The sequence below is a fragment of the Hylaeus anthracinus genome, unplaced genomic scaffold (assembly GCF_026225885.1).
Source record: "Hylaeus anthracinus isolate JK02 unplaced genomic scaffold, UHH_iyHylAnth1.0_haploid 27376, whole genome shotgun sequence".
NCBI lineage: Eukaryota > Metazoa > Arthropoda > Insecta > Hymenoptera > Colletidae > Hylaeus > Hylaeus anthracinus.
In genome coordinates, this window is record NW_026535181.1 from 21,458 (window position 1) to 40,392 (window position 18,935).

The window sequence follows — 18,935 nt, forward strand, 5'->3', positions numbered from 1 at the left end:
ATGAGGAGGAATACTCTTCTTGCACTCGCGACCAACGCTTCGAGGAGGACGTGTTTATTCGAGTTCGGGGGGGGGGGGGCGGAGGACGAGTTTCGTCTCTTGAGAGACGAACGAAGAAGAACGGGTCGTATGTGAATTATGATAAAAATGATAAACGCAGAGGGAGGTCTAGTTAGATATTACTTCTATGCTATCATCTTCCTAGAAGCTATGACGTATACAAAGAATAGAGGGTAGAAGATGGGTCATACGTGACCCTTGATAAAATCGATAAACGCAGAAAGAGATCTAGTTGGTTATTATTTCTATGCTATCATCTGCCTAGAAGCTATGACGTAAAATAGAAACCGTGTTCGATCACCCTATGGCACTCTCGCCCATACAATTTTCAATAGAATCGAGTAAAATCGAGATAAAATAAAGAATAAAGGGTCCTGTAATTCGATCTGCCAAACAATAAGTGTTCCCGATTAAGAGCCAATCGACGAGGTCGGTGGAGGGCACGCAACCTTGCCCCGCGGGCATCGTTAAATGGGTTTCAACGAACGCAGAGTGTAGGTCGCCGATGCGGTTTCACGGGGGGTGGGTTTTCGAAGGCGGGAAGGCCGATTTAGAGCACAATGCGGCTCAATGCCGAGGAAATTAGCCACGGCGCTGTCGGTGACGCCCGTCAACCCCACACCACCGGAAAACAGATCGTATCTATCGCGTTCGCAGAGCCACGAGGGAACGAATATCGTTCCAACTCGCGTTCCGTCCATCCGTATCTATTCTAATCGACGATTTTTAGTAGCTAGCACCGAACGATTCTCGAAATAATTAACAAAAGACGCGTACGGTACCTTGGAAAGATGGAAACGATGCTCGCTTGGAGAAGCGCGTCTGCGAAAGGACGTCACAGGGTGTCGCGCACTCGCAGGACACTCGCGTGTAACTAAGAGTATCACGTGTTTACAGTGCGATGTTTAAGTCGAGACCGACAACCGTGCGGCATCGAGGTCGGTTCGATCCCGATACAAGTACTCTTAACGTAAACACGTGGATTATGTAGAGGGAAGTGGGGTTATTACACGACGAAGTTGATGCTTCCTCGCTTCTAATCTGTTTACCAAAATAAATTCAAAGTCTTAACCGAATTTCCGTATCGAACCCATGAATATTTCGTTCCCTTACCAATAACGCGATTACATTTTTAATCTATCCTGTCCTAAACATCAAGTTTCCCGATTCTCTCAAAGACATCGAGAACCTCTCCCCCGGTCTCGTATTATTTCTACACAGGCCAACCCGCTAAAGCGATCGCGCACGGAATAACCGAGAAACAAGGAAATAAAACGATCACAATGGCCGCGAACGAAGATAATGAAATATTTTTTTCCCGTTCTTACCGGCACAGGGGCACGTCATACTTGCACACGACGAAGCTTTGAAGTTCCAGGCCAAAGAGATCCACCGCGTGCATCGAGTGTCTGAAGAGATCGCGAGGACAAGTTCACCTATGCTCTCGAAGATGAATGGATCCTATAGATTAATGGGGAGCCTGTATCGCAGGTAGACATACGCGGAATGAATAGGCGAGGGTGAACGAGCATTTAGAGAAGAAGCCTCTGTCCTACCCACTGTCTCTCTCTCGCTCCTCGATCCCCCACCCCCGGCCCTTCGGTAGCTTTTGTTCGGCTCGTCTTCGAGATCGAAGGTTTTTCCATGGAAAACACGTGTCCTCGTTACCCTTCCCACCGTAATTATCGACGGTAGCCGTTGTCGCTCAGCCGTTCTCTACTGGTCAAGTCCAAGTGGACGAAAAACTTACGGCTCGGTCATAATTAATATATCATTTTTAGTCGCGCGTATAGCTTCGTTCGACTCTGATATTTAAAATTTCCCTCTGTCTAATAGTAATCCAGTAGGATCTAGGAATATTCAGAGAGCTCCGCGCATTTCTATCCCGTCCAAAAGGTTTCCGTCTCGCACACAGATGTAAAGTTACCTATCGGAAACCTTTCGGAACGAGTGGGATCGTACGGAGCGTTCGATATTCTAATGCGATTCAAAAGTACGCAGGCGAACAAAGTAGACAAATATTGAATAGAGAGTTTGAGCGCAGTCATTGAGTGCAACGTAACATTCCGCGAGGGTATCCTCGCCATCTTTCTCGCGAAGGGTCCAAAAGGGGGCCAGGGATGAAAGGAGCCTCGGTCCAGACCGTCAGACCACGTAAGCGTTCACGAGCTCCTGGAGAAATGACTAATGGATGAATAATGACGCGTAATGGATGCGCGGCGGACATTACAGTTAATATCTCGTGAAAGCTGCTGCCGTTTACCGGAGCGAGAGGACGGAGGAAGAGGATCCCACCGTAAATAGATGTACACCTCGGTGACGATGGATGGGACGCGGCCGAGAGGTAATTTCTACCAGCGAATCGAGACTGAAGAAGCCGTTGGAAGCTTTCAACACCGACTAACCGTTTCACGTACTCCCATTGAGAGGCGCAATAGGGACGACTTGGTCTTCGCGTCGATGATTAATTTCGGGGGAACAGACGGAATTGGACGATTTAAAGAAACCATCGATTAACACGTTCGCTGAAACTCTTAGAAATAACTGATAATCGTAGAACCTCGTTCAACCTGAGAGGTGGAAACTTTGTCTCGAAACGATTGAAAATTCGACGATCTTGAATTCGTCGTAGTATATGATTTTTTTAACTCCGCCAAATTCACGGGCTGAACAAATTATCGACTCTTATTTATACGATTCGGTAGATTTGTATGCCTAGATCACAAAAATGGATGTTTCAACGTTAGGAATCGAACGGTTTGAAAGTTACGATTATTTAAAGTTGAGCACTTTTGGTTAATTGGACGCCATATTGGCTTTTTCCGGTCACCGATTTCTGGGCGACGTGACGAAACGTGTTAATGGAAGTTTCATAGGAGCGTGTTCAATTTTCTATAGATCGAGGAAATATACGCTGATCGGTGCTAAGTATTTCTGAGGAGGATTGCTCCTTGCAGATTAATCCTTTCTCTTGCCTACCGACTAAACGACGCTGTCCCGCGTTTAAGTCTACCGGTCTCTTGCATTCTGCATACAGTCAGTCTCACAAGTAGACTGCGGATTTTTACGCATTTATAGGGAATTCGAATGCGCAAGAAGCTACAAAATGCGCACATTATGCAAGAATATAAAAAAGATTCAAAGTAAAGTTCACATGATAATATTTACAGAGTAAAATAAATTTCTATTTAGGTTCGATATTTCGCGGCACTTCGATAGGTAGACACTTTAGCGAAGATTTTATTTTGCATAAAGATCCGCAGTCTGGTAATAAGTATTCGAACAGGAACCAATTCAAAATAAAACATCGTACATTTTATGGGAAGAAATAATTAACCAACATTCCTACATATTTCAAGACTAAATTCTCCGTAAATGAAATGTTTATTACTTTCGACGTCAACCTCTTAATTCGTTTCTTATTCGTTTCTACATTAAATTGGTTGCTCCGCGAATACTTCTTGCACTGACTGTATCTATCCATCCCACGTTCAACTCGTTTAAGTCTACCAGCGTCTTACGTTCTACGTACATCTTCCTTCTATCTATCTATCCCACGTTCAAGTCTACCGGTCACCTACATTCTTCATACATTTACTTTCCACGACTCTGACCCCCCGTTCACCGCCGGGCCCCCCCTCGGTTCCCAGCGTTCGCGGAACGAAAATTGTGGTCCGATTCGGCGTTAACTCGCGACACTGTATCGAGAGGATTGCCGAGGAGAAGTCGCGGTGTCGGTAGCCGTTCGACGGTGTTCGTCTTGCGCCCGGTTTCTGGGCGATTCGAGGCACCGTCGGTGCGCTGCGCCACGAGTGTTTGCAGTCCACTCGAAACCAGTCCCGAACGAGCCAACGCGGGGGCGGGACAGGGACGGGAAGAGGGACAGACGGACAAAGCAGCGGAGAGACGAACGGAGGGACACGCTCCGGCAACGACGAGGCGGGAGGCCAGGGAACGAAGCTTAATTTGTCTAACGAGGGGCCTCTGCACCTGTCATCTGGACGAAGATACGGACGAACGGACGTGGCCCGACCCCGTCACCCCGCGTTTCTCCTTCTCCAACGTGGACGGCCTCTCGTCGTTTCATCCCTTCGGAGGCGCGTTTGCTTGCCTACTCGCAGGCTCGCTTTGCTTTGCTCGTGTTATCGAGCAGAGGCGAGGGCAACGTTTGACCCGTTGGCGTTAGTGGGATCCCTGGTATATTCGGTTGGCGTACCGGGAGGACGTCAAGCGTCCTGTGTTCTTGCTTTTAATTGGTATCGATCAACCACGTGGACCTACGGCTTCGGGGCGGAGACCGGACCATCCCGTGTTCTCGTTTGACTCCTTGTTACTCGGTACAGGGTACGATGCTACGCACTTTTCTACACGAATCCGACGTTTATAAAACGTCTCTCTCTCTCTCTCTCTCTAACTCTATTCTGTATCCCTGCCCCGTCTAGAATTTGTCTCGCGAACACTTGTTGACCAGCGGAGACTCTACGAAAGGGCAATCGTCTTTCCCCGTGTGTTTGGCGTTTCCCGACCCCTCGGTAAATCAATCACTCCCCCCCGCGTAACGCACGTTTTGTTTTTACGATCCGGAGTGTCCAAAATCGTCTGCGTTTCTTTACGCTTGTCCGCCCGCGCACGCCTGGTCACGCCTCCGAGGGGGGGGGGGGGGGGGGCAGGTACAGTGTCAAGTCCGCGCGATCGTAAATCATCTTCCCGAAATCGTGTCCCGAGGGGAGAACAAGAACGGTGAAACTTCGCTGACCTCGACCGTCCCGATCCGCGCTACGCTCGTTCCTGCATCGTCTACGACGTATCGACATTTTTCGACGAACGAAGACGACGAAAATTGGCCGAGGCGTTGTTGGAAGCACGAGCTTTTGATACGTCTACGAAACATCGTTCCCATAGCCGACAACGATAACGAACGCGGCGATAGTCGCGCTCGCCTTTGTGATTCATCAGCCAGACACGAAGATCGGTGGAGGGAGGGGGGAGGAGGGAGGAGGAGGACAACAGACGATACGTGAAAGACCGAGGGCGGGGGTGGAACATCCACTAATTGGATAATTACGGAGTGCACCGCGTTTGTTTTATAATTGGGCGAAACCCGTGGAACCGTTGGTACCTCGACGTGCCAAACAACGAAACGGCCGGAGTCACGCTCTACGTGACGAACTACCCTCTGAGCTAATCCGGGACCAGAACCCCTCGTTGCTTTGCAACCCCCCCGGCTCGTGCTCCCGGCACCGCCTCTGACCCCTCTCCGTTCGTCCCCCTCGCGGATCCATCTATGCGGCCCTTTTTCAAACCCCCACTACTTCCAACCCTCTCGTCCCACTCGAACGACAGACTTGGAGAAATAGAATCAATTCCCCCCGGTCGGAAAAATCTTGCATAGTTCGTAGTACTCGGTCAAAAGTCGATAACTGTGCGAATTTTAATTCCAAACGCACACGCTGCCGCCCTGACTCTCGGTAAAAAAAAAAAAAAAAAAAAAAAAAAGGTCACTTTTTGAAAATATATCGACTCGACAACTACGCGATGCGAACGATTCGCGTTCGAATATGTACAGGTCGAAGCACGCGACTCGTATTACCAAAGGGTGGGACGATCGCTCGACTTCCACTGGAGCGGAGAAAACAATGAATGAAACCCCTACGTGATTTTTATTCGACGAAGAACCGTGTCGTTGGCGATCCCGAGTAGTCGCGTGCGCGTTAATTTGGCTCTCGTAAACCGTGTCATTGTTCGACGGATCGAGGGTCCCGCGTTAAAAACAGACCTTAATGCGCGATCGCGTTCATTGTGATTTTAAAGCGATCCTTCCGAGGTACATATCACAACGAATTGCACGAAACGACTCACCGTGATGCGCCGAGTAGACGTTCTGCGGTGTCGACATCGGCCCGTACGGGGGCGGCACTCTGTTGTGATTCGTGTAATGCCTGTAAACGTTACACCAAACCAATTAATTCACAAGGCACAGGGAATACGTTACGTAAAATTGATGCAACTTACCCAAGTATCCTGCGTCCTGCGTCGCTCAAAGATGCAGACTGAGTAGCGGGAGTGAAACCAATCTGCGGCTTCCACGAGTTGCCAGAATTGCGGTTCATTTGCTCGAAGTCTTGGGGTTTTAGAACTCTGGGTGGTTCTTTGGCGCCCTTCAACTTCCTCGCAGGGAAGATGAAGTTAGTGCCGTACTTTGGATCCCTAAATCTGACGCTACAAGGAGGACGAGCAATAATTCGTATCGCGGTTTAAATATGAAAATTGAATAAAAATGTTTTCGATGCGTACCAATAGACTTTGTTATTCCTGACCGGTGGCCCATTTATTGGCGATGGTAAAGTAGCCCCGTCCCCTACGCAATCCTCTGCCAGTAAAACCGTTCCGCGCATTCCGTCGAAGCTTATCGGAGTCTCCGCGTCGAATGCTACGCGGTTCACGTAAAGTCCTTTTATAAAATTGTAATTACCGTTGCCGAGTCCAACGTATAATCTGTCGTCACCGCGAACGTTTCGTTTTACTGAAAAATAAACGTGATACATACTCATCTCGCGCTTTGCGTACCGCTCTAAAAATATATGCCGGAGTTCTTACTTTCTGCTTCTGTCAGGAATTCGTAGTACGGTTCTAAAGCCTTGAACAGTCTTTTTTCGTCGACAAACGGGAGCAGGGCGACTCCCTGCCAGGCAAATTTCTTGCCATTCAAATCTATCTTAAAGTCTTCGGGATAGAAATCAATGATCGGTGATTTCTAAAAATATTTACATGTAATCTCATTCGGTATCGTAATATATTCTATACGCGATATAGTTGTTCCAAACTTACCGGATCGCTCATTAATTTTGCCCATGGCTCGGGGACGTGCTTGCTACTAGCTGCCGGAAACACGCCCATCAATTGTTCTAATGGACGAAACTGGAATATCGAAAATGAAAGATCTTCTCTGTAAACGGATCGATTAATGTTCGCGTTTGCGTGGATTTGTGCACTTAAATTAACTTACGGGTATGGTTCCTTTTTCGAATTCCGTGGATAAGCCGCCGATGTTTATGAAATCGCTAGCAAATGGAGCATAGTGGTAGGGAAAATACCACTTCCATGACGCGCAACCTTGGTAATAATATCGCAAGACCCAACACAAACCGCGTACATATTGTAGAGCTACGTTATTTCTGTAAAGAAAGAAAGAAAAATAACACTTATGTAATATACTACGCGTATATTTTCATTTCAAATGGTACTCACCTGAACTGTAAGTTATCCGACGATACGTCAAATTTCGATTCGTAATAACGATCTTTGAAACCATCTTCCCATAACCTTACTTCGTCGTGTGCTTGATCGTCATCTGAATCATCCTTTTCAACTTCTTCGATTGTCCGTTTTCGGCCTTTATTAGATGAATTCTGCGTAATATTTGACGTATGTCAGAGCCAATCACGGATATGTTTCGTATAACCAAATGCAAATCACTGTACCTCGGGACGAATCATACTCTCTAGAGCTTCATTGGAATTTCCTTTTGCGTGGTCAGCTGATGTACTATAGTTTCTACCTTGAACGCGCATCTGATAAGCTTCGTAACGCGCGTTTTCTACTGGTTTAACTCGTTCACCTACGGCCTGTAACCAAAACGCATATTAAATAAATTATTATTACAAACACAATCTATAGAGTTCTTATTTATAAAACGCACAGTGGGGGCAAACTGTCCGGTAGGAAGCCATTTTGGTTTGTAATTGCTGATCGCCATCATCCTATTTTTCTTGACTTTTTCGCGTTGCTTGAAAGCTAATTCATTCTGTTGCCTTTTCTTGAAAATTTCATCTTCAACGTCGCCAAGTTCAGACATAATCATCTGAACTCTGTCCAAATTAACGTCTCCGCTATCTGTCAAGAATCCCTGCAAATAATAGAAAATATATCACTACAAACGCGTCTTCTTTTCGTTTAACTTATAGTTAGTAATGCATATCATTTTTTAACAATATCCTCATCGTTATCGCATAATACGTACACCTGTCTTATATACTGTTTTCTTGTACAAATTAACAAGTCTATCGATTGCCCCTTCTCTAATCTCCAAAGATGGTAGGTGAGGCAGAAAATCATTTCCTACGAAGAAACACATGAACACCCAATCATCGACAGCCCGCTCGAAATCGTACTTAAACGGTAGATTAGGCATTTGTAATTCTCTCTCTAAGTATTCTCTGAGTACATTTAATCGCACAAATATGAACTGGCATTCGGCTCCAAAGGCGTTCTCTTCCTCTTTTGGAGGAGCCTCTGCACCCGTACACTCTTTCATTTCGTGTCCCAACTGACCGCATATGTCGCACGGTCTGGGTTTGTTCGGTTTAAATTCTTCACGAATTATAGTGAAATTCGGTTCATGCGTTGCGAGACCCAACATAATTAAATCAGCGTCCGCTCCACACAGAACGTGTTGCGTATTAGGATCGTGATCGGGTTGGGCTGTTACGTAAACAAAAAATTCCAATATATATAAAACAATTATTTTTCCATATAACGCACATGATTATTTACTATTTACTACGCTTACCTCTTTGTCTACGTATAAAATCCATTATTTTATGTTCTCCTTCGCCTGGTACGTTCGCATCGCTTAAAATTACTTTTATGTTTCTCCAACCTGGATCATTGTTTAAACGATCGTGTACATAATAATGCAGACATTTCGATAGCCTTGCCATAAACGGTGTGCCCTGAAATCGATTCAACGATTAGATTACAATATTCGTCAATGTATCTTAATAATAAAATGATCAAATTTTGTCCAAACCGGTGTAATGCAATTACTATCAAAATGGTCCTCTTTAGGTTTCTCTGGTGGTAAAGAAGCCCCTTTAAGAGACAGTTCTGAACGTATTCTATTTATTTCATTAATTTTTTCACTTGTTTCCTTCGATGCCCTAAACCTTCTTGATCTCTGTTGATTCATTTTGGCTCTAGGCGCCTAAAAAATACAATTTTATAATCACAAATCTTTTGTTTGTTATATATGAATACTCACAACTCCATCAATGGCCATATAAAGCAATTTCCTAGGCCTCACGATACGAAATAGACGATCGATGCATTCAAAAATAGCTTCCATCATTTCGTCTTCATCTTTCGGTGCTGGTCTGCAATGAAATAAACCATTACACAAGATCTATTTTATTATCTAAAATCTCAAATTATTTGTTACTTTGACGAATGCTTACTTGTCTTCTGGATGAGTGCATGGATGGATAATACCATTCATATCAAGATATAAGTTATCAAATTCTACTCCATTTGGATTTGGATCTGACGAATTCACAGGAACACGCACACCATTCGTAGTCACCGGCTAAAAGGTATGGTATAGATATATATGAAGAAAATTTAAAAATTACATACTTACATTTAAAAAAAAACAAACGTGACACTAAGCCCTTAAGGCGCAATTTTATAAGTTTTTTGTAAAAATGTCTGTATTTTGGTGTAGTACAATACAATAATAAACCTGTCAATAAGTGCATTGTAAATCATAAAAAAGATACTTTGTATAAAATGAAATGGGTCATAAAATATAAAGAACATCGCGAAAAGTGTGCAACGATCGCACAATGATCGTGTACATGCAATATATATTGAAAATTAAACAAAATATTCTTCGTCCAAACAAACAATCTAACCTACCTTCTGTTCGATGCATTCAACGATTACGGAAGGATACTTCCTACTCAACCACCGAAAAAATGCTGGTACACCCATCTTTCGTCGTTCGACGTTGTCTTCTTATGCACTGTACACTTTTTCTTTGACTGTATTACAAGAATTTGTTTATAAATCAAGCGAATACTAACTGTTTTTACCGTTTACTCATAGTTAACCTATAACACACAATAACACACACTCAGGAGTCGGCCATATTGGATCAGCCAAACGTACGTGTGCTGCCATCTTCGGCGCAAATAAACACGTCGTAAATAATAAATAATAGGAATGTAAACGCTGAATAAATATAAAAATCAGCGTAATACAACAAATGAATTTGATGCTATATTTCAGGTTAATTTTTAGGACACTAACGTTAGAGATAATAAGGAAAAATAAAATGCTGTACTTTGTGTACTTTATCCCACACCCTATTAAGTAAATACTTATTTTGCCGGTCTTCTCTGCACAGAAAACGTACATGTAATATAACGCGCCCATAATTCAGACATAATATACTCGGTACGTCCAGGTCGAAATATTTTAGATCTCGTAAATTATAAGTAGATATATAATAATCAGCTTTTTCAATTCTCGTTCTACAAATTTGCAAGATGACAATGAAACGTCGTATCTTTTTACAGCAAGCTGTGAAATAAACGAACATTTTCGAGATGCAAGAAGAGAACATTTTACATGGACCGCCTGTGTCTATTCCAGAATTCAAAAATTTATCTATAGGTCAATTGATTTTGAATCAATTGAATGTTCATAGTTCTTGGGTGGCACAGGTAAACAATTCAAATCAGTTCTATTATAATTTATATAAGTATCAATTAAATATATCTATAATTGTTGGATGATACAATATTTTTCAGGTAAATGCTTACACAGGAAAGAAACAAACATTTAAAGAAATTCTAGACATTAGTCGAAAGCTAGCAATTGCTATTGACAAAGAAGGGTTGAAGAAAGGCGACCATATAGCTATATGCAGTGAGAACAATACAGAGTTTTGTATACCAGTATGTGCTGCACTTTATTTAGGTGTTACTGTTTGTCCATTGAATCCACTTTATACGGAAATGGAATTAAAGCATGCATTAAATATAACGAAACCAAAGTACATCTTTGCATCCGCAATTGGAGCACCTAACATGCTCAAAGTATTGCCTCAACTACTGTGGTTACCAAAGATAATAATGCTAACAGATTCCAGTGATAATAAGATGCCAAGTATCAAGAGCTTAACATTAGACATAGCTACCGATAATAATTTTTGCGCACGTTTAATAGATGTCAAGGATCATGTATCGGTCATCTCATACTCCAGTGGTACTACAGGATTGCCAAAAGGAGTGATGTTAACAAACAAAAATTTTTTATCAATGATAAGACACTTTGCTTTTGCATCTCCCGAAATTGTAAACACTAATGCAGTAACTTTAGCTTTATTGCCATTTTTTCATGCGTATTCTTTCTCTGTTCTACTTGTAAGACTAGTATTTGGGAATCAAAGTGTCATTCTTTCACGTTTCGAGGAAAAAATATTTTTACATACCATTCAGAAGTACAGAATTGAGCATATAACTGTTGTACCACCGCTTATGGTGTTTTTAGCAAAGCATCCTATCGTAGACAAATACGATTTGTCTAGTATCAAACATATTTGGTAAGTCTCAGTTTAAATTCCGATAAATTCCATTAAAAAGAAAATTTTACGTTCTCGGTAATTTTAATTAGGTGTGGTGCAGCACCTTTATCCGAAGAAATCGCAAAAATAGCCGCAAAACGACTGAACGTGCAAAGTATAAAACAGGGTTACGGATTAACAGAAACTACACTAGCTGTGATTAATTCGCCAAATAATAGCAATATAAAATACGGAAGTGTGGGGAAGCTAGGTCCAGGGATATCTGGTAATACACTATAGACCTTTGTTTCATAAGTATCTATTTCATTGTTTTCTTCTATATTTAGCAAAAGTAATACCGTTTGATAAGGATGAACCAAGTAGAAACCTAGGACCAAACAATATAGGAGAATTATGTTTCAAAGGAGATTTAATAATGAAAGGATATTATAAAGATGAAAAAGCTACAGCAGCAACAATTGATAAGGATGGCTGGTTGCATTCTGGAGATGTAGGATATTACGATGAAGAGGGTTACTTTTATATAGTGGATCGCTTGAAAGAACTTATTAAATACAAAGGATTTCAAGTTCCACCTGCAGAACTGGAAGCAATATTATTAGCATGTCCTGGCGTTAAAGATGCAGCAGTGATTGGGTTACCCCACGAAGAAGCAGGAGAATTACCAGCTGCTTTTATTGTTAAACAAGAAGGATCTAATATAACAGCAGAAGACATTAATAAATACGTGAATGGTATGTGTTTATCATAGTAATTAATCTAATAATTTTCGACGTAATAAAAACTGTTGCAGAACGTGTATCGTGCCATAAACGACTTCGAGGGGGCATCAAGTTTGTCGAAAATATTCCGAAAACTGCATCAGGAAAAATACTACGTCGGATATTGCGCGATACATTTAAATCGAAATTATAAATAGATATGGCATTAACTACTTTGATCTATCCTTGATTTATTTTTTACATTTATTTTAAAATGTTGAGGCATAAGAAAGAATAGATTAGTATTTATGAAAATAACATTAACGAATTTTGGTCGAGATATACGTTTCGTAAATAGTTTAATTTTTCTTAATCCTGCAGAATCTGAAACTTCTTCAATTACTGTTTTAACTTTTCTTTTACTTCATGTGGCATCTTACTTAAGTACCACTGATGATTCTGACCAGCAGCTGTAGCTAATACACCTCGTAAATTCGGGTACGATGTTCCTGCATCGTAAGAATAATGCTCCCCATACAAATCAGTTAAAGTACCACCAACAGCATGAAGAACTGCCTCTGGTGCACATGTATCCCATCTTTTGCAACCTTTACTAGCAAATACATAAGCATGGGCTTTTCCTTCCATTAAAAGTATCACCTATGAGAAAGTAAACAAAAATAAACGAATTAAAAGAAATTCAATTAATTTAGTGTTAATATTACCTTATACCCTGCACCACCGACGCGCAAAACCTCATCGGGACATAAAGCACTTATAGCTGCCTGAACATTGCTATCCGAATGCGAACTAAAAATGTATATGTTTCTTATTTCTTTTACAAAACATTACACCTTTATTTGCCCTAAAACTGAATCCTACCGTGTAGTTGTAACTATTCTTTTTCCATCAGGGGGTGCAATTGGTGTGAATCCTCCGAATCCTACACCATTAATACCCCAAATAGTACGTCCTAATGTATCACTCTCATCATTTTTATAATACGGTTGATGAATTACTCCTCCAACTGCTCTTTCTCCAATTGCTATCCCTACTAAAACTGTTACATGCTCTACAAGACCCTGTGTATACTCGGATGTTCCTAAAAGCAGTGTTTTCTTCAACATATTTGCCTAAGCTTAACTGAATTTTGCTTCTATAAATGTACATAACCAAAATAATTATAACTAATAAAATGTGTATCTACCATCCAATGGATCTACCCAAATGCAAATATCTTTAGGATCGATATCTTCCAGATGAGCTGGTAATTTCAATTTTAGCACTTCTTGATCCGCTTCTGTTACAACCCAATCAGATGGTACATCACAATTACTCGATTCTTCTTCACCAATGATGGTAATATTTGGAAACTGATGGCTCAAAGAAGCAATAATACACCTTTGCGCACACCGATCTGCTTCAGTTTGTAAATCATTTTTGCCTTTTTCAACTATATTTAGACCTCCATGACTCATAACATCTCTTATTATTGTGCCTGCTCTCACTGAAGCAGTTATAGAAGAGGCCACTATTCGTGATAATAGGCAAACACTTTGAGCCATTTTTCGGATTTTTCTGTTAATACTAATCAATATTGATTCTGCTTTTCTATCACAAGAATTACTGTATCTTTAACCAAGAATGACTTAAATATGTTATACGCGCGATTAAACTCACTTAAACGATAAAAAATTTGTAACAAAAAGACTTAGAAAGTAGCAGTATTTCTCACAAGGTTATACTTGATGGAATACGAGAAAGTGAACAATATTTTAAAATATGTTTTCAAAGCTTCACACTATTTTTGTTATAATCTACAGATAAGATAAACTCCTTAAAACCGTTTATGGCACATAATATGCATATTTATAATAGGTATAACAAATGCAAAATAATAGACAAATTTTTGTCACTGCTATATTCAAAACAGTAAAATAGGATTTACAGTAATTGGTATTAAAAGAAAACAATATATGTTATAACAAAGCGAAACATGCGTACAATCAGATCGAATCAGATCATGAGAACAGTTAGCTATTTTATACATTGTAAATTGTCGATATATAATATCTTCGAATAATCTTTCATCAGAGATATTATGAACAAAAATTTACAATGTAATACTTAGTAATACTGCTTTGTATTTTGAATTACTTTCTCATAAAACAAATTATTTTCTATTGCAGTAATTCACGTATGTACAAGTTACGTTATGTAAACATTTTTAAGAATCAAAATAAATAACAATATTATTAAGAACTCTCCAATAATTACGGCGGAATTTAAGATATTTAATAAAGTTATTAAATTCGTTTAAAAACATTTCGATTTCAACTACTTTTAAGCAAATCTTGTACAGGCATAACCTTAAACGCATAACTTCATAATATTGATTACATTTTGTTGCAAAGTACAATAAATGAGAAAAGATGAGAATTTTGTGTAGAAATTTACTAATGTCGTCGAAAACCTTTATATCGCCAATTAAAAAATCTCAAAACAACATTATTCAACGAATGATAAATAAATCTGCTTTATGTTCGAATTGTATACAAATTGCGAATAGTAAAACGGAAGAGAGTAAAAAAAAAAAGAAAAATAATATTAACGATTACATGAACAGTATCAATCCAAAATCTATAAACAAAATTATACAAAATTATTTATCGTTACGTACGAGAGGAAATTTATATCTAATTAATGCTGAAATAGCCAAGCAATTTGTTGATTTTATTATAGACGATTTATTAAAGAATGCAACTCATGTAATCGAATTGAATCCAGGTCTCGGTTATTTGACAAAAGAACTATTGAAAGCTGGTGTACCATTTGTACATATGTATGAAAATGAATCTGCTTTTAATACTATACTAGAGAAATTGTGTCAGCAATTTCCAAAACAGTTGTCTAAAAAAAATGCGAATCTTTTCGATATAGCGAAAATGATGTATTCAGCCAGCTTTACCACTGGTGCAACATCTTATGTATTTAAATTATTTGACAATGTACAGAGGAAACAATGGGAAGACACAAGTTGTATGCAACTAGTTGGAATAACAGACAAACGCGAATTTATAACTCACTTGATATTAAGCACAGTATTTCAAACATGCCTTATGGCATTTGGACGAACAATTTTGTATCTTGCAATGAAACCATCCGTATGGAAAGTTAGTAAGAAAAGTTTATTTTCAAACTTCCCTAAAAATACCATTTCATATTTATAATTTTTATGTTTTAGAAATTTACATGTTCAAGTTCAAGTAGGATGACATCTGCTTACGTTATGTTTCAAATAATATTTGATTATCAAATGTTTGGAACATTGGATAGAAAAGCATTCGTGCCATGGAAAAGAAAGATGGGCTTCCAAAATAACGACAAGCATAAATTTTATGAAGAAGACAGTAACTTTCTTTATGTTGTTAAATTAGAACCAAAGCCTGATCTTTTAAAAACTCTTGGTGGAAAACAAGATTTGATATACTTCTGGCATTTTACTCGACGAAATTTATATAAACTAAACAATAGAGTGATACCTACATTAGAGTGAGTATAATTATACAAATATGTAAGTATTATTATTAAGCAGTATTAAACGAATAATGTTCATTAATGTTTCAGAAAAATAATACCAGGCTGTGGTTTGAGATTAATAGAAAAGAATTTTAATATTTTTACTCAGTTTGATGATCTGACCCCACATCAAATTCTTGACCTCTTTCTAGAATTTCGGTCGTGGCCGGAATTCAAAGAAAGTATATTTGTATTAGGTGCAACTGATTCGCAAACAATGTATAATACAGATATATATAAATGATATAATTTGCTGCTCGTATAATATTTATGTTCATATTTATTATAATATACTAAAATAAATTTTTCTACGAAATGATCGCATTTTAAATTAATCATTCTTATATGTAAGGTGTATATATTTTTTATCGTTTTTCACGCAAAAGATGTATTTATATATGCATTTAGCAATAGTGGGAGAAAAACGTCAATTCACCGCATATACTTAATAGTGATTGGTTGCTGATTTTAATACTTTTATTGTGCTCAGCTATGGTTGCCCTTGAAATTTCAGGGTCAAGTGAGGTCATTTAAAGAGACATAGTACACTAAGCTGAGTCATCTGTACATCTGCAGTAATAATAAATACTTGCAAAAACTTTAATAACCTATATTCAAGAGAATAATATTTTCTATAGTTTTGTTTTAAAACTTGTATACTACTTAGCTTGCATAAAATGAAGTGGCTAGTTTTAGGCATTACATTAACAATATGGAATTATATAGTGTGTCAAGATATTGTATTCCCAGATAATGAAGAAGTATCTCATGTTAGTGGCAATAATCAAATGGTAATTATATTTAAAGATAGATATAAATTATTTTGTAAGATAACAAGGAAAACTCAACAAGTGTTTCCCTTCAGATAACAGAACGTATTCCAGTGTCTATACCGGGGCAGTGTCCCGAAAATATGCTTCTTTATCCTGGAGGAGGGAACAAAAGCTCATGGGTATGCGATTGCAGACCTAGATTTTTATATTTCCCTTTAAACGATACTTGTTACGAAGCATATACACAAGGACCTTGTGCACCACAGAACTACGTGGTACTTCCTAAAAATGAAGTTGTACCACAATGCGTAATAAATCCATGCAGAGTAGAGGGCTTAGTACCGTACAATGGTACATGTTACCCTCTAAGAACTGTAGGTGGTCCATGTGCTCCTGATGGAGTATTAGGAGTAAACGAAACTAATTTTGAATTGGAATGTGTACCAACGGATATTGCACCTTTTATTATAATTCAAGCACCTAAAAGGCAGTGTCCTGCAGGAAGTCGCAGAAACAGCCTTGGAATATGCAGAGAAGTAATTTGAATCATCACTGATCATTTACTCTTTCGGTCTGTTGAGTATAATAAACTTCAATGTTTTGTTATGATTCTGATATATTATAAGAATATATTACTTATATATATTTACAAAATATATTTTAAACTATATTTAAGTTAAATCATTTTCAACATGAAATTTTAACTCTATGTACATTCAATAATTGTACATATACGTAAATTGTATACTTATAAAATTCGTATCATTAACATTCATTGTCTCATCAAAAGCTATTACAACTAACTAAATGTGTGATTATTTTATATTTGATTCTACTCTAATATACTATATACAAAGTACAGTAAATATAATACAATAAGAATATTTTATATCTAACCATTGTTAGCATTCTGTAAATTAAACAACAAATATATTAAACCTATGTTACAAAATATATGTTAATGCTTGCTATGATGGCTATGAGTAATCTTATCCAGTCTTGCCACATATAAACTTTAGACATTAATAACTTATATCCTTTAAACATAAAAAATTTCATTTTAATACTCCTTGTTTCATTAAACTTGACTGTCTTGCCATTTTATACTTCTTGATGGATTAAAAAGTTTCTTTAGGACACAATACATTACTTCAATTATTACATGAATTAGAAAATGTGCGTTTAAAAAACTGACTCTGTAGAGTATAAATGTTTTTCAGAAGAATAAGAGTAGTAATGTAATCAAAATTGGAATAGTTGACATGCTTGAATTTCTAATTTTATTCTTGTATTTCGTTACTCCTAGCAGCTTCTATTAATCTCTGCCTCTCTCTGTACATGGAAACTTTCATATTTTCTAACTGATGATATCTTAGCAACTTCAACACTGCAAAAACTGATAAACCAACCCAAATAGATAAACTGGTCCAAATACCAAATTGAGCTGCACCTAGTTCTATATGAAAACCAGAAGTTTCTATCCCATCGGCTTTATCAATGTCATTTCCAGCTGCCAGTTCGCAGGATGGAAATCTTTTCGTCATACATTGACACCAAGTCATGAAACCAAGGGTTACAATAACAGCAGCAACCAAGGTAGTTGTCGTGAGAAATATGGAACTGATAACATCAATAAAGGCTGACAAAAAGGAACTGTCCTCCCCGCGATACATAAATATAGAAAGTCGATAGATCTGTACTGCAGATGTCACACACAACATCACACCAACGATAATTGTATAATTGCAATAAGCTCGCGAAGCCCAGTTTACTACAAATTGTCCATCCGATTCTTGCCAAGTACCCGTAGAGAACAATAGACAATGCCCTCTGCAAATAAAAGGTTAGAATGACGATGCGTCACATGTACGATTCAATAATATTTATTACTTGTTTCACTTGATACTGTAACTACCTAAATTCGTTTTGGTGCAAGCTCATAGGTATGATAATACAAAGTGACAAGATATTAGCTATGATATATCCCGATATCTGACTAAGAAGTAGCACATTCGTTAACGCCATTTTTTTTTTTTTTTGTTTCAATAACAAGAGAAGCTTTATTCCGCGATATATTCGTAGAAATGAAGAACTGCAATTTTCAATAGATTAACTAGCGAACCGTCGAATAATTTTTGTGACAGATCGTGACTGATCGTGACAGATCATTCGATCACGACGCATCTGAACCTATTAATAAACGTGTACTGATGCGTACGCAGCGATTAGCATGAACACAGCCACGTTCAGTGTGGTAAACCTTGCGTAAACATAAACACTCCTTTTCAATTCCTATTACTTTCAAAATATTTACTTTATTCAAATAACCGCGTATTAAACACGATTCAATAAAGAATATTCCATTTAGTATGTAACACATTAAAGGAGTATCCCAGTTGTACGCGGAAAGAAAGAAACGTTCGCGTTACAAAATTTTATTACACGATTTACGAAACA

The 18,935-nt window shown here is 38.7% G+C and overlaps 6 protein-coding genes across 9 annotated transcripts in view; 3 read left to right on the forward strand and 3 right to left on the reverse strand.

Annotated features, from left to right (window-relative positions):
* Positions 1-9,995, reverse strand: part of LOC128893364 (5'-3' exoribonuclease 2 homolog) — a 29,537-nt gene extending 19,542 nt beyond the window's left edge. The window contains exons 1-15 of one of the 2 annotated variants that reach the window (XM_054154277.1): positions 9,754-9,995; positions 9,294-9,421; positions 9,101-9,212; positions 8,870-9,043; positions 8,630-8,792; positions 8,081-8,541; positions 7,760-7,966; positions 7,542-7,685; positions 7,309-7,469; positions 7,067-7,235; positions 6,889-6,978; positions 6,658-6,814; positions 6,355-6,583; positions 6,073-6,279; positions 5,920-5,999 (exon numbers count right to left, since the gene is read on the reverse strand). In XM_054154277.1, coding sequence (XP_054010252.1) covers positions 5,920-5,999; positions 6,073-6,279; positions 6,355-6,583; positions 6,658-6,814; positions 6,889-6,978; positions 7,067-7,235; positions 7,309-7,469; positions 7,542-7,685; positions 7,760-7,966; positions 8,081-8,541; positions 8,630-8,792; positions 8,870-9,043; positions 9,101-9,212; positions 9,294-9,421; positions 9,754-9,828 — 2,557 coding nt within the window. In that variant the 5' untranslated portion in view covers positions 9,829-9,995. The remainder of the gene's footprint in view (positions 1-5,919; positions 6,000-6,072; positions 6,280-6,354; positions 6,584-6,657; positions 6,815-6,888; positions 6,979-7,066; positions 7,236-7,308; positions 7,470-7,541; positions 7,686-7,759; positions 7,967-8,080; positions 8,542-8,629; positions 8,793-8,869; positions 9,044-9,100; positions 9,213-9,293; positions 9,422-9,753) is intronic. The other variant, XM_054154276.1, reaches the window with a different exon arrangement.
* A 138-nt stretch (positions 9,996-10,133) lies between these two features.
* On the forward strand, positions 10,134-12,359 carry LOC128893365 (luciferin 4-monooxygenase-like). The gene is made up of 6 exons (XM_054154278.1): positions 10,134-10,293; positions 10,416-10,562; positions 10,650-11,443; positions 11,515-11,690; positions 11,752-12,159; positions 12,219-12,359. Exons 2-6 carry the CDS (start codon positions 10,446-10,448, stop codon positions 12,338-12,340), a joined length of 1,617 nt encoding a protein of 538 aa, XP_054010253.1. The 5' UTR covers positions 10,134-10,293; positions 10,416-10,445; the 3' UTR covers positions 12,341-12,359.
* Position 12,360: 1 nt separating this feature from the next.
* On the reverse strand, positions 12,361-13,691 carry LOC128893367 (3'(2'),5'-bisphosphate nucleotidase 1-like). Its single transcript, XM_054154282.1, has 4 exons — positions 13,334-13,691; positions 13,009-13,228; positions 12,852-12,936; positions 12,361-12,786 (listed from the first exon to the last, which is right to left on the reverse strand). Exons 1-4 carry the CDS (start codon positions 13,689-13,691, stop codon positions 12,526-12,528), a joined length of 924 nt encoding a protein of 307 aa, XP_054010257.1. The 3' UTR covers positions 12,361-12,525.
* A 492-nt stretch (positions 13,692-14,183) lies between these two features.
* On the forward strand, positions 14,184-16,021 carry LOC128893366 (dimethyladenosine transferase 2, mitochondrial-like). 3 transcript variants are annotated; one of them, XM_054154281.1, is made up of 4 exons: positions 14,184-14,323; positions 15,141-15,299; positions 15,371-15,678; positions 15,754-16,021. In XM_054154281.1, exons 2-4 carry the CDS (start codon positions 15,168-15,170, stop codon positions 15,947-15,949), a joined length of 636 nt encoding a protein of 211 aa, XP_054010256.1. In that variant the 5' UTR covers positions 14,184-14,323; positions 15,141-15,167; the 3' UTR covers positions 15,950-16,021. The 3 variants fall into 3 exon arrangements, with proteins under 3 accessions (XP_054010256.1, XP_054010255.1, XP_054010254.1); XM_054154280.1 differs by having other exon boundaries at positions 14,193-14,323; positions 14,914-15,299; XM_054154279.1 differs by lacking the exon at positions 14,184-14,323 and having other exon boundaries at positions 14,559-15,299.
* A 148-nt stretch (positions 16,022-16,169) lies between these two features.
* On the forward strand, positions 16,170-17,449 carry LOC128893370 (uncharacterized). The gene is made up of 2 exons (XM_054154284.1): positions 16,170-16,496; positions 16,571-17,449. The coding sequence occupies exons 1-2, from the start codon at positions 16,383-16,385 to the stop codon at positions 17,021-17,023; spliced, it is 567 nt and encodes a 188-aa protein (XP_054010259.1). The 5' UTR covers positions 16,170-16,382; the 3' UTR covers positions 17,024-17,449.
* Positions 17,450-17,744: 295 nt separating this feature from the next.
* LOC128893368 (transmembrane protein 179-like) lies at positions 17,745-18,679 on the reverse strand. Its single transcript, XM_054154283.1, has 2 exons — positions 18,394-18,679; positions 17,745-18,308 (listed from the first exon to the last, which is right to left on the reverse strand). Exons 1-2 carry the CDS (start codon positions 18,501-18,503, stop codon positions 17,759-17,761), a joined length of 660 nt encoding a protein of 219 aa, XP_054010258.1. The 5' UTR covers positions 18,504-18,679; the 3' UTR covers positions 17,745-17,758.
* Positions 18,680-18,935: the final 256 nt, after the last annotated feature.